This window comes from Schistocerca cancellata, chromosome 1, assembly GCF_023864275.1.
Source record: "Schistocerca cancellata isolate TAMUIC-IGC-003103 chromosome 1, iqSchCanc2.1, whole genome shotgun sequence".
NCBI classification, from domain to species: domain Eukaryota; kingdom Metazoa; phylum Arthropoda; class Insecta; order Orthoptera; family Acrididae; genus Schistocerca; species Schistocerca cancellata.
The window spans coordinates 981477293-981492665 of record NC_064626.1 but is presented as its reverse complement, the minus strand read 5'-3'; the positions used below and the strand labels follow the sequence as shown (position 1 = coordinate 981492665).

The window sequence follows — 15373 nt, the reverse complement described above, 5'->3', positions numbered from 1 at the left end:
TATAGTGGTAATTAGTGGAGTTCGGTGGAAGGAGGAAAAATACTTCTGGTCAGGTGAATACAGGTTTATAAATACAAAATCAAATAGGGGTAATGCGGGATTAGGTTTAATAATGTATAAAAAAATTGAAGTGCTGGTAAGCTACTCCAAACAGCATAGTGAACGCATTATTGTAGCAAAGATAGACACGAAGCCCACATCCACCACAGTAGTATAAGTTTATATGCCAACTAGATCCGTAGATGACGAAGAGATTGATGAAATGTATGATGTGATAAAAGAAATTATTCAGACAGTGAAAGGAGACGAAAATTTAATAGTAATGGTGGACTGCAATTCGATAGTAGGAAAACTAATATAAGGAAAAGTAGTAGATGAATATGGAATGGAGGTAAGAAATGACAGAGGAAACCACGTGGTAGAAGTTTGCGCAGAACACAACTCTATGACAGCTAACACTTGGTTCAAGAATCATGAAAGAAGGTTGTATATATGGAAGAGGCCTGGACACACTGGAAGGTTGAAGATAGATTATATAATGGTAAGACAGAGATTTAGGAACCTGGTTTTAAATTGTAAGACATTTACAGAGGCAGATGTGGCCTCTGACCACAATCATTTGGTTATTAACTGTATATTAAAACGTAAGAAACTGCCAAAATTTTGAAATTTAAAGAGATGGGACCTGGATAAATTGAAAGAACCAGAGGCTGTAGAGAGTTTCAGAGAGAGCATTAGGGTACGACTGAAAAGAACGGGGAAAGAAATACAGTAGAAGAAGAATGGGTAGCTTTGAGAAATGAAATAGTGAAGGCAGCAGAGGATCCAGTAGATAAAAAGAAGAGGGCTAGTAGAAATCCTTGGATAACAGAAGAAATTAATTGATGAAAGGAGAAAATATAAGAGTGCAGTAAATGAAGTAAGCGAAAAGGAGTACAAACGTCTCACAAATGATATCGAGAGGAAGTGCAAAATGGCTAAGCAGGTATGGCTAGAGGACAAATGTAAGGTTGTAGAGGCATATATCACTAGGGGTAAGATAGATATTCCCTGCAGGAAAAATAGAGGCCTTTGGCGGAAAGAGAACAACTTGCATGAATATCAGATGGAAACCCAGTTCTAGTCAAAGAAGGGAAAGCAGAAATGTGGAAGGAGTATAAAGAGGGTCTATAAAAGGGCGATGTACTTGAGGACAATATTATGGAAATGGAAGAGGACGTAGATGAAGATCAAATGAGAGATATGATACTGCGTGCAGAGTTTGACAGAGCACTGAAAGACTTAAGTCGAAACAAGGCCCCGGGAGTAGACAACATTCCATTAAAACTACTGATAGACTTGGAAGCCCTGACAAAACTCTACCATCTGGTGAGCTAGATGTATGAGAAAGGCGAAATACAATCAATATAGTAATTCCGATTGCAAAGCAAGCAAGTGTTGACAGACGTGAACGTTATCATAGTATAAGTATAATAAGTCACATCTGCAAAATACTAACACAAGTTCTTTACAGACTAATGAAAAAACTAGCAGAAGCTGATCTAGGGGAATATCAGTTTGGATTCCATAGAAATGTTGGAACACGTGAGGCAATACTGACCCTAAGACTTATGTTAGATTAAGGAAAGGAAAACCTGCATTTCTACCGTTTGTAGACTTAGAGAAAGCTTTTGACAATGTTGGCTGGAATACTCTCTTTCAAATTCTGAAGGTGGCAGGTGTAAAATACAGTGAGCGAAAGGCTATTTACAGTTAGTACTACGGGACATAACTTCTGAGGTCATCAGTCCCCCAGAACTACTGAAACCTATCTAACCTAAGGACATCACACACACATATCCATGCCCGAGGCAGGATTCGAACCTGCGACCGTAGCGGTCGCGCGGTTCCAGACTTAGCGCCTAGAACCGCTCGGCCACCCCAGCCGGCGTTTGTACAGAAACCAGATGGCAGTTATAAGATTCAAATGGTACGAAAGGGAATCAGTGGTTGGGAAGGGAGTGAGACAGGGTTGTAACCTATCCCCGATGTTATTCAATTTGTATATTGAGCAAGCAGTGAAGGAAACAAAAGAAAAATTCGGAGTAGGAATCAAAATTCATGGAGAAGAAATAAATACTTTGAGGTTTGCCGTTGATATTGTAATTCTGTCAGAGACTGGAAGGACAATTGAACGGAATGGACAGAGTCTTGAAAGTAGGATATAAGATGATCAACAGAAGCAAAACGATGATAATGGAATGTAGTCGAAATAAAACAACTCATGCTGAGGGACTTAGATTAAGAAATGAGACACTTAAAGTAGTAGATGAGTTTTGCTATTTGGGAAGCAAAATAACTGATGATGGTAGAAGTAGAGAGGATATAAATTGTAGACTGGCAATGGCAAGGAAAGCGTTTCCGAACAAGAGAAATTTGTTAACATCGAGTATAGATTTACTGAAAGTATTTGTATGGAGTGTAGCCATGTATGAGAGTGAAACATGGACGATAAATAATTTGGACAAGAAGAGATTAGAAGCTTTCTAAATGTGGTGCTACAGAAGAATGCTGAAGATTAGATGGATATATCACATAACTAATGATTGGGTATTGAATAGAATTGGAGAGAAGAGGAGTCTGTGGGATAACTTGACTAGAAGAAGGAATAGGTTGGTAGGACATGTTCTGAGGCATCAAGGGATCACCAATTTAGCATTGAAGGGCAGCGTGGAGGGTAAAAATCGTAGAGGGAGACCAAGAGATGAATACACTAAGCAGATTCAGAAAGATGTAGGCTGCAGTACGTACTGGGAGAAGAAGCAGCTTGCACAGGATAGAGTAGCATGGAAAGCTGCATCAAACCAGTCTCAGGACTGCAGACCACAACAACTACAACAACAAGAACACATTCCATGTTGTGAGAGGAGTACCTACATAACAAGATAAACACATAGACGGATACCTGTGCACTGGTAGCTACGCCTCCACAAATTTTGTTTTAAATGTGATGAATATACTGAATATACACAGGGAGTGGACATAAGATCCGACACCGTATATGAAACAGTGCGCCATGAAAAAACTGGTAGTTGTTTGCTACTCTAGCAATTATTGCGTCCAAAATTTAGCAAGGTTAATATCATAAGATATTACGAATGGGATTGTTAAGCCTGTAGTAGTCAAAATGTTTCATCAGGAATACAGAGCAGTAAGTTTTAACGACTAATGCACACAGAGACATCACCAGCGGTAATGACTAAAGCATGACGTGGCCTTTCCAGTGATGCGAGTAGTCAAGAGCCCATAGAAAATCAATGGCAAAAGACTACTAATAGAACAAAATTTCTGTGCATACAACAGAGGAGACGGTGTAGCATCCTTCATTGAGAGCCTCGAGATACGTCGCCTGATGAGTCTGGTAGGGATGCAGTATTGGATACTGGAACACACCACTCAGCGGATGTGGAGTCACCGATGTGATACCACAAGAATTTACCTGAAGCCATGGTTATCAATTCAAATTCAGAAAAAAAATTTTTTCCTGTCAGAAAGACGTTCAGTACAGTCGATAGTGTAACATTGGATACAGTAAATCCTAAATACTCTGACTGTGGGTAATACAGTGTTTAGTTACAGTGAATCCTTATACTTAGTTTTTCTTGAATGGCTGAGAACAGATTCTGACTGGTGGAGCACCAGTTGCTCCAAGAATACTGTGTCGTAGACACTCAAAGTGACATGATTTGGGAATTTTTATTAGTTAGGTTGTAGGTTCTTACGATAGATCTTCTAGCTGTAGCAAATTTATTCGCTATTGAAAAATAGTTTTGTGAATGCCTGATTGAATATCTATACAGTTACAATCTGTGTTATACAGCTTTCAACAGGTACCGAGACGGCAGGTGCAGCAATAAATAAATAATGAAATACTTACGTATGTCGAACGTGGCGGCAGCAGCGGCGGAGGCGGCGTCAGTGGCGGTCGGCAGCAGCAGCAGGAGCAGCCAACACCAGCGGCGCGGCCGCATGCCGCGGTCCGCCGCCTGCCCACTTCTGCAACACCCAACACAGCTCTCTGGAGGAGTCAACTTCCGAAACGCTTACACTAGATTTCAGACACAAAAATTTCTCAGATTGCTTTCAATCGCAGACACGTATGTACAGAGACACTCAGCACAAAATTTCAATCCACAAACGTTTAGCTACAATGTTGACCTTGTAAGGTATCAGATATAATTACTCCTTGAGTATCGATTTCTATACCTTACACATAGCGGCTTAGCACAGCAGCACTGCCGCCTGGGGAACCTCCTGTAATCGAAAACACGGTTTGGTGCCAACCATTACGGGTGGCAAGGCAAGGCGAGGAGTAGTGGTGAATAGTGGCTGGATGCAAGAGGTGCAGGGAAAGGTTCGATAAATCCATTAAATGCTACAGGGTTCGCGCACAGGATAGAGGACTCATCAGTATTAGAAACGAGTCGTTAGGAAAGATCGGTAGAAGCAATGGTTACCTTGGTTACCTCAGAAAATTAAATGCTTGTCGAAATAAGTGTGAACGTCAGTATGTGTACGTAGAAATATTAGGAACGTGTACTGTACCTTGTACTAGAAACAATAAAGCTTTCAGTTCTACGAAGTCACTCTCTCCTTTCGAATCTTTTTCATATTTACTAGAACTAACCGAGCATGAAGGTTTTCAATGACAAGTGTGGTGATTTTAGTAGGACACGTACCGGTAGTCACACAGTCCCATTTCAACTCTTCGGGTGCATTTTCCTTGGGAATAAGATGCCCACTCTGAGACATTTGTCCGACCGCCGTAGTTGTATCAACATAGCTAGTTTTAGAGAGAAACCTGCCCGTGATACATGAAAATAAACGCAGTAGTCATCTTACAACGATTTCGAATTGTAATTCTTTTTGTTTACAGTCTTCGATTTGTCGATGTCAGGCTAAAGTTTTATATCCAGTTAAACACTTATTATTTTAAAATATATGTGACGGACATGTACAGCAAAGCATATTATTTTCTCTTGCTGCAATTTTAAATTCTACCACTGATTTAGCGTGCTACTTGTAAGCCACTGAACGTCTTATTACTTGTTCCACGAAGCACTTCCCCCCATCACACAAAATTTTCAGCATATTCGTTTCATTTACTGTCCGACTTGGAACCTGAGTGGTCATCGCAGCTGATTGCCATGTGGAGGATTCAGGTTCGAATCCCGATACCGTCAGAACTTTTTCCTTTGTGGAAGTGATGGAACAGTGTCACTCACTCACAATGGCAGCTGAGGAGCTATTTCACAGAGCTGTGGTGGTACCAGATTGTGAAAACTGATAACAGACGGGAGAGCTGTGTGCTGATGCCACACATCTCCAAACCACATTCAGTGACGCTATTGGTAGAAAAAAACACGGGAATCGGTCACTACCAACTGGCCCACCAGGGCCCGTTTTATCTGCCAGTGCTATTCTTTTCAGTGAGTCACATAGCTGTGGATTCCATTTGTTCAAAATCTCTACAGAACTACATTATATGCTACAAAATGATTTTACATGTGTCCAGTTATCAGTCATTCATAATATTTCAGTTAGTTTTAATGTTTGTTGCCAATAGAACTGTTCCGCAAAGTGGAACGTTCTTCAGGAGCACCAACTATTATCTATCTATTTTTCCCCTTCTTTCATCTCTTTTAATTATCAATCATGTGATATATCAGTAATTCAGTCAAATTTTCCAGTCGTTTCTAGTTATGCCGTACACCAAGTATTATTCCACTTTCTGTAACTCTTATTTAGTTTTCATTTTACTTTATTTGGGAATGTTTGTCACTGTTGATTTTATTTTGCTACCTCTTTCCTTCCGGCGTCAACCAATTCCTACCAGCTACTTTTATTGAATTCCACAATTTTTCTTTAAGGGAGTCCTTTGAGTCTATTGCCACTTTCAAAGTATGACTCTTGAGCTAAAAGATGTTCTTCAATCAGTAGTCTTGTAATGAAGTGAAGACCTGAATTTAATACTAATTAATATGTCCTGTTGCTAGATTACAATATCATGTTAATAGAAATTAAGAAATTAAAACATTCTTGTACACCGAAACTAGACGCAAAAATGTAATAGCTCTTGTATCTGTACCTCACTGTAACACTTACAATTCTTTAACTTCATGGAGATTCATGTGCTTCATCAGTGTTTCTTCAGAAATTCTTGTGCCTCTCTCAAATCCAGAATTGCAGCTCTGAAGAGCACGCACTCATTCTCTCTTTCTGTCTCTCTCTTATATCCATACCTCAGCTTGAGGGCGTTTCACGTTCAATGATTATTGACATTATACATAGGTAAGAATCACGAACATATTCCTTTACAACAGTGCATGGTGACTTTTCTTTCAGACATGTCCGTAAAACTATCAGGAGGAATCCGCAGCTGTGATATATATTACGCTACTGGCCATTAAAATTGCTACACCAAGAAGAATTGCAGATGATAAGCGGGTATCAATTGGACACATATAGTATACTAGAACTGACATGTGATTACATTTTCACGATATTTGGGTGCATGGGTCCTGAGAAATCAGTATCCAGAACAAGCACCTCTGGCCGTAATAACGGACTTGATACGCCTAGGCTTTGAGTCAAACTGAGCTTGGATGGCGTGCACAGGAACAGCTGCCCATGGAGCTTCAACACGATACCACAGTTCATCAAGAGTAGTGACTGGCGTATTGTGACGAGCCAGTTGCTCGGCCACCATTGACCAGACGTTTACAGTTGGTGAGAGTTCTGGAGAATGTGGTGGCTAGGGCAGCAGTCGAACATTTTCTGTATGCAGAAAGGCCCCTACAGGACCTGCAACATGCGGTCGTGCATTATCCGGCTGAAATGTAGCGTTTCGCAGGGATCGAAAGAAGGGTAGAGCCACGGCTCGTAACACATCTGAAATGTAACGTTCACTGTTCAATGTGCCGTCAATGCGAACAAGAGGTGGCCGAGACGTGTAACCAATGGCACCCTATACCATCACGCCGGGTGATACGCCAGTATGGCGATGACGAATACACGCTACCAATGTGCGTTCACCGCGATGTCGCCAAACACGGATGCGACCATCATGATGCTGTAAACAGAACCTGGATTCATCAGAAAAAATGACGTTTTGCCATTTCTGCACCCAGGTTCGTCGTCGAGTACACAATCGCAGGCGCTCCTGTCTGTGATGCAGCGTCAAGGGTAACCGCAGCCATGGTCTCCGAGCTGATAGTCCATGCTGCTGCAAATGCGATTGAACTGTTCGTGCAGATGGTCGTTGTCTTGCAAACGTCCCCATCTGTTGGCTCAGGGATCGAGACGTGGCTGCACGATCCGTTACAGCCATGCGGATAAGATACCTGTCATTTCAACTGCTAGTGATACGAGGCCGTTGGGATCCAGCACGGCGTTCCGTATTACCCTCCTGAACCCACCGATTACATATTCTGCCAACAGTCATTGGATCTCGACCAACGCGAGCAGCAATATCGCGATACGATAAACCGCAATCGCGATAGGCTACAATCCGACCTTTGTCAAAGTCGAAAACGTGATGGTACACATTTAAGCTCCTTACACGAGGCATCACAACAACGTTTCACCAGGCAACGCCGGTCAACTGCTGTTTATGTATTAGATATCGGTTGGAAACTTTGCTCATGTCAGGACGTTGTAGGTGTCGCCACCGGCGCCAACGTTGTGTGAACGCTATGAAACGCTAATCATTTGCATATCACATCATCTTCTTCCTGTCGGTTAAATTTCTTGTCTGTAGCACATCATCTTCTGGTGTACCAATTTTAATGGCCAGCAGTGTATGTAAATTGAGTGCGGTGAGGGGGAGGGGGCGTGGAGTAAGGGAAGGAAAGGGAAGGAACTGTTGATGTCAGGTGCCTAGGGACTTCATGCGGAATCAGTGGCGATGAGTGAAAATGAGGGGCAGGCCGGGACTCGAACCCATGATGTCCTACTGATTAGGCAGTAGCGTTTGGGACTGGCCATATGGACACAGTGTTTCCTCCTGGTCAATCCACACTCTCACCTAGCGCCACCTATCTGCAGTCCCCATCGATGCCCTCGATGTTCGCTACTCTGAGATTCTGACAGGAGTTCGAACGCTATTGTTCATCCGCAGTGAAGGTGAGTGATTCACAGCTGGAGATTCTGCGTGGTGTCTGTTTTTCCGCAGGTGTCGGAAAGCACGGAAACCACACGTTCATATAACTGATTCGCCTCGCATAGATATGGAACTTATCATAATGGTCCTTCCTCGACAAGTATGACGCAACTGAGTGGGGTATCCAATGACAGTACTCCGTATCCCGCTGCACGTGCTGTCTGGAAAATTCTAACCTAGTTACACAATGTGAACATGCCAAATTGGCGCCGTCATTGACTTGTGCAAGTGAATGAGCAGTTCCCATAACCGCCACCGCGACAACTAGCACGTTAACAATGTAGCGATGTGACCTATCATCTCGGAATAAAGCTATGGCTTGACTAACCTCAGTAGAAGACAGCGGCCTCTATACAATAATCCTGTACAACAAAAGACACATTCCAATTTCTCCACACTGAAGTAAGCCAGAGCCTCAGGCACATGTCGTTATAAACAAGACCCGTTCCATGTACCGCAAAGAACGATGGTTACATGGGAAAGAAACACACTACACAATGCAAGAGCTGCCTGCAGAATTATTTTATTATGCATCAAACTAAAAGGTGAGTGGCGCTACATCAATCACGTAGCGCATGCTGCCCATATGCGAAATCTGTGGGATGTCAAAAGCGTTACCTGTACCGCAGGCACCTAGGCGTCGTTGAATGGGTGTGTCTGTGCAAGGAAATTTTTGAAGTGCACAACAAAGGTGCGCATGCGGCACGGAGGTTGCTGCTGTGCTGAAGGGATGTACACACTGCCGTGTTATTCATTAATGTGCGGTGTCTCACTCCTCGCTGCACACGCCACAGCAGGGCGCGAAACTCATTTCTACTTTGGACCACATTCAGATTCCGCCAAATGGTTTTGAACGGTCCCTAGTGATACAATGCTGTATCCTGTATGCCAGAATAAAAATCGCGGTCACATTAGACTCCGAGGGATTGAGAACACGTTCAGTGTCGTTGTTGCGCTGTGTTGTCCTTTGAGAAGTGCACGGTCGTCTGGAGGGGGGGGGGTTTGTTGTCAACAGCATCAAAAGTTGTCAATAACGTCGTCTTGGAACGCATCGCATTGAAGAAATGTGTGAAAATGGACTCCCGACGGAAAGTGGTGATTTGACTCACGCCTTTTGTGACACCTCCTGCGTGAGGCCTTTCGTGTTGACTCTGATCAGTAGTGTATCCGAAATGTTTTCTTTGGCCGTCCATAAGAAAACTGCGCGATTTCAAGGCTGCTCACCACGGTCCTCACCTCCACGACAGGGGCGTCAAGAGGCGTGAGATATGCATAAAGAGAGGATAAGGCGAGATGTCAGATTTTCGCATGTTGTGACACGTGTGCGATGGCCTTGCACGGAATTCTGATTAAGTACGGTGCAAATGTGACGATTTGTTCAGCCACTTATCTCCTTTTTCACCTCTGTCAATACTTTTTACGAGAAAAGTGCATAGCCGTGCTTCATTACTCCACCTTATACTTCACATGAACCTCTTGACGTCTGGTCTTTTTTTGAAAGCATCGACACATTGCTGGCTGAAGCGCCACCGAATGGGAGGGTATCTCTTTTATAGGTCAATAATCAGCTACTATGGCTAATTTCTTTCACGAATCTATAAAGACGAAATCTACTTTCGTATCAGAGTTTACTATTCAACAGAAATGCTATGTGAAGAAATTGAGTTCAGGAACGTTTTCTTCCATGTTGGACATAAACATTTACCACAAAAGAGAATCAGTCAACTCTTTTTGTCATTCATTTAACTCTCTGCCATTACAATAGTTCCTTTCTACATATTACTGTTAATGATTTTATAGCTTTAAGCCCGAGTTCAGGTATATAACCCTACAATGATAAGCTTCAGTACCTCTTAACCATGTTAAAGGTTGATGATGCGCCATGAAACGTGTGCAGCGTATCATTAAAAATACCATAAAACTATTTGATCGAATAGAAGTAAAGATCGCACAGGAATATGCTAGTTTCATTGATCAATTTACAAATAATTAATGTGACATTAATCACAATTCCGTACTACTTTGCACTTACTTGGGAAAGAAATGTATCACTACATCGTATTTTTCATAGTAAAATCATTAAAACTGAACATTGTTTCCATTTAGCATTTATAGAAGTTTTCGAGAACTAGGTTGCTATAACATTTCACCAAGAACTGTACCACATTATTTGTGGGTTATCACAATCACTTTTCCTACTTTTACCTCTGACGGAAAACAGCAAATCGTACATTGATTAATTTATCCAGTTGACTTTTTTATTAAAATCTTGACATGTTTTGGGCCATTTCCTCCATGCTTTACTTAAAAGTTAAACACACTGTGACAACATTTTACTACGTGAAGATCTATAAACCGAATGTCCCTTAAAGATTTCCGCTATATGGGTAGCACGGTACCTTTTTGAAGATTGCCTTAAGTTAACAAGAACTGTATCTCTGGACTATCATCAGTACAACGCACTACATTTCATGCCGACACTCCTACGAGCATTTCACAGTACGTTCAGGAACGGTAGTCGCAACGTCACCGCCAGGCGAGAATCGGGTGTCCTTTGCTCACGGCGCGCTCCCACTTTGCGGAGCTGCTATTAACCCCTGAACTTTGTTAAAGGTGGGATAATGGTACCCTTGCCTGTGTTAGTCGAAGAAGGTAAATTAAACGGCCATCTCCTCCGTTAGAAGTTTTCCAAGACACGTACCGCATAGAGACTGCTTGCATACTTTAAAGGGCTAGTGTTAAGTTTGGCACATCCTTTCATTATGCCGCTGTATTTTCAAAGGAACATGCGTATTAGTGTACACAGTGTGAAACGTGTATAAGTGCAGACATTTTTATACGTGGTACCTTAATATGTACAGTGTGTTGGTTGCTTTTCCTTTGCGTCAGTCTTCCCACAAATAACTCACAAACTTTACGACCTGATGTTTTCCGCTTGATCATATCTTCACTACTAAGTGGACTACCCATATCAGTGTAGACTACAGTGTTGTGTCCACGTGTTCACGCATCACCACTTGACCTGCTGCCAAGGGGAAAATAAACATTGATAGTTTGCTCTTACCACACACGATTGGAAGTTCTAACCAACCTAAAAACATACTACACGTAACAGCTATATTTATTAGTCTACAAATGACATAAATAATAATGCAATGCTGTTCAGTATACCATCTTGAGTCAGCAATAGAAACAGCTGAAATCTTATCCATTACACTCTGTATAAATAAACGATTATAAGGCGTCCTAAGCCATGCACTTACTACAGGCAATCAGAATGTCGAACAGCATAATATCTTTCATCTGTTTGTATTTATTCACATAAATCATTCTCTACCATTATCTCTACATACATACTGAGTCCAAAGTCCTCTGTTAACTTTCTTCTAAATAACTTCACATTTACTCCTACGTATTTCTGTCGTTCCGTTTCCTCATCCAATTTATTACACCACGTTTATCAGGGTTCGCCACTACAAGCAATTCAGGCTGGTACTAAAAACTGTACTTCATTTATTTATTAAATTTTCAACGCTGTTTTATTCTATCACATTTATAGCGCCCCAAGCTTCTTTATTACCAATTCATCGCAATCCAAGATTCATATCCACACGCCACTAAATCCCATACATATAGTTTCTTCTTCAGTTGAAATAAATATTCTACAGACATTACACTTTTTTGTTCTTCATTGAAGCATATGATGGGATGATTATTAACAAGAATTTAAACATAGGGACATGAGAGACATTTTTGAAACTTGATTCGTTTTACAGTGTGCATCCTAAGTGTGTAATACAAGCACAGATAGTACAATTTGTAGCTCACTGCCCATTAAATACAGGCATATGTCTGTGTTGCTGATTAGCTCAAAAATAACACTTGTGTAAAAATCGATTGCTATGTTGCACTGATCATCGTTTTCCAATATTCGGTGAGGATAATAAGGAAACTGAAAAAGATATAATGAATTACGTTACAATAGATATTGTCGTAGTGCATCGTGAGTTCAGTTAACTATGAACATAATATTCTATAAAATCCTCTATTCCCTTGTCATCTTTTACGAAACACATTTTATAGAACTGTCCCTACGACTGGCTGTGGTCATCTGGTTTAGACCTGCGAAAAATACTTAAATTACTTTTGGTAATAGATAATAGGTCAATCGTGCACTACACTGCGAAAGAGATCGTCGGGTATCAGAGCAAATGAGGCATGCACATGAGGAGTTTTAGTTTAGAGAAACCCTTCCGCAACAGGAAAAGCGATTAAAATTAAAGTTGCAAAGGAAGTTTAGCACCACATTCATATCAGCATACGTGTGCGGTCCTGTATTCGACTGTAGCAGTTTATAAAAATCTAAGACCGGCCTAACTAAAAGGTGAACTTTATATTGTAATAGAAACAAAGTAACAACACATGTAGACTATCTTTTCTGGAAGAATGCCATTTTCCAAACTGTGAAACCAAGTTTCGCTGCTGGGTATCATTCAATATTCTTCCGCCCTGTGCCTTGGATCCACTTTGTTCACATTTTAAAACGAGAGTTACTGCTTAAGCCTGTCGAAATCTGCGATGCCAGCCCTCCTGAAAGTATTATGGTTCAAAAGGCTCTAAGCGCTATGGGATTTAAGGTCTGAGGTCACCAGTCCCCTAGACTTAGAACTAATTAAACCTAACTAACCTATCACACACATCAATGCCCTAGGCAGGATTCGAACCTGCGACCGTAGCATCCGCGTCGTTCCAGACTGAAGCGCCTAGAACCGCTCGGCCACAGCTACCGGTTTGAAAGGATTATACTTCTTCATTCGATGACCACCAGCGGCGCACGTCGGCCGCACACAATGCCACCCTAAAACAGCAGGGAATCTCCATCTTGCTGCACTCGCTGGACAGTGTGTCTAATGCGCTCAGCCTGACCTGGTTGACTCCAAACACGTCTCCGACTATAGTCTAGTTGAAGGCATATGCGACACCCGTCGGTGAAGAGAACGTGATGTCAATACGGCATGTTGTTGGGCCCGTCTGTACCGCGCTGCATGGTGCCCTGGTTACAGAGAAAGACCTCACCATGTACGTCGAGAGTGAAGTTGCGCGTCATGCAGCCTCTTGCGCACAGTTTGAGTCGTAACACGACGTCCTGTGGCTACATGAAAAGCTTTATACATCATGGTGGCGTTACTGTGAGGATTCCTCCGAGCCATAATCCATAGGTAGCGGTCATCCACTGCAGTAGTAGCCTGAGCGACGCATGTCATCGACAGTTCCTGTCTCTCTGTATCTGCTCCATGTTCGGACAACGTCGCGTTGTTTCACTCCGAGACGCCTGGACAATTCCCTTGTTGATAGCCCTTCCTGGCACAAAGTAACAATGCGGACGCGGTCGGTATTGACCGTCTAGGCATGGTTGAACTACAGACAACACGAGCCGTGTACCTCCTTCCTGGTGGAATGGCTGGAACTCATTGGCTGTCGGACCCCCTCCCTCTAATTCGCACTGCTCATGCATGTTTGTTTACATCTTTGGGCAGGTTTAGTGACATCTCTGAACTGTCAAAGAGACTGTGTCTGTGATACAATATCCACGGTCAACGTCTATCTTGTGGAGTTCTAGGAACTGGGGTGAAGCAAAACATTTTTTTGATGCGTGTAGTAAACAAACGAGTATCAGTCTTACAAACTGAACGACATCCTTTGAGCAGCTGAAAACTCTTTTCAAGAACTGTGTTTTCAATTTATCACATATCTCACTTTTCCTAATGCAGGGCGTTTATAAAGGAATGTTGCTTCTTCAAAATCTAATAATAAATCAATTTGTTACTTTATATGGGCAAACTTTACAGCATAAACAGCTGCAACTCTCCCAAGTGATTGACGCGTTACCCGCTGTTCGCTTTTCGTGCTTACTGCGTAGGCGTAGCGTCTGTTTCCAAGATGGTGTCGCTACAAGGAAAAAGCTTTTTGTGTGCTCTATTTTAAGGTGACCAGATCTGTGGTTACAGAGCAGTTTGAGTTTCGTGAACGATTTAGGAAAGCCTCATCACACGAGCGTAATTTAGGTAGGTGATGCCGACAGCTTGTGGAAACCAGATGCCTTGGTAAGGGACCGAGTTCTGATCGACCTCATGTATCTGCTGCGAACGTCGAAAGACTGCGTGAGGATCTTCACCAAAGTCCTCGCAAGTCACGTAGTAAAGTAAGCAAGGGCTGCCAAAGACTACGGTGTGGAACGCCTTACATAAGTGCCTGTGTCTTAAACTCTACAAAGTGGGATTAGTATATAGGCCCTTACATCAGCAGATTAAGTGAAAAGGCCTGACTTTTACGAGAAGCTGCAGTTAAAATTGGTGTTGTTACAGAAAGATTCATCTTTTGTGATGAAGCCACTTTCATGTATGTGGCAAGGTGAATACACACTATATCCGTACCTGGTGAAGTGAGAAACCACATATATTGATAAAGCACCAGCCCATGTTCCTTTTAACAACCAATGGTGACAGGTAGCTCTCACCGGGACATGTTGGAAACGTGGTTGTTACCCCATATGAAAGCACCTATGATGATTATATTTTGCAACTGGATAGTGCTCAGCCCCATTTTCATATAAATGTACGAGAGCTTCTTAATCGTCAGGCTCTTCAGTGTCGGATTTAACGTGCTGCAACTGCAACCTTCTCCCATAGCCATCTCGCTTACCGGATTTAAAATCCAGCGATTTTTTGTGTGAGGTTTATGAAAGACCGAGTTTATGTACCATGAATGCCTGTATCCCTTGAGAAAGTAAGTGATCGGATTAAGCATGCACTGCAGACCACCACAGATGGCATGCGATGCAAAGTATAGAGAGAAGCCGATTGACACATAGACCTGCGTCAGGTGACCAAGGGTGCAAATATTAAAGAACTGTGTTTAATACATCAAAACTTGGACCAATGGAGATGCTCATGCTGTAAAGCTTACCAATATGAAGTAATAAATGTATTAATTATTAATTGTTAGTACTGCACCATTCATTAACAAACAACACTCAGAAAGGCTGGAAAGCTATTATCGTCACATTTGGACAGGAGTTTAGCAAGCTTACAAGTTTACATGACTATCAAAGATATTTCTGTTTAAAATTAATTACTATTAGCTAAGAGTTACACTGCTGGAAAATGAAAAAAG

General features: G+C 42.0%; 1 protein-coding gene across 1 annotated transcript in view; it reads right to left on the bottom strand.

Annotated features, from left to right (window-relative positions):
• LOC126119666 (discoidin domain-containing receptor 2-like) overlaps window positions 1–15373 on the bottom strand; it is a 449482-nt gene that overhangs the window by 397228 nt on the left and 36881 nt on the right. The window contains exon 2 of the mRNA XM_049915072.1: window positions 3917–4035. Within this exon, the coding sequence (XP_049771029.1) occupies window positions 3917–4010 (94 nt within the window). The 5' untranslated portion in view covers window positions 4011–4035. The remainder of the gene's footprint in view (window positions 1–3916; window positions 4036–15373) is intronic.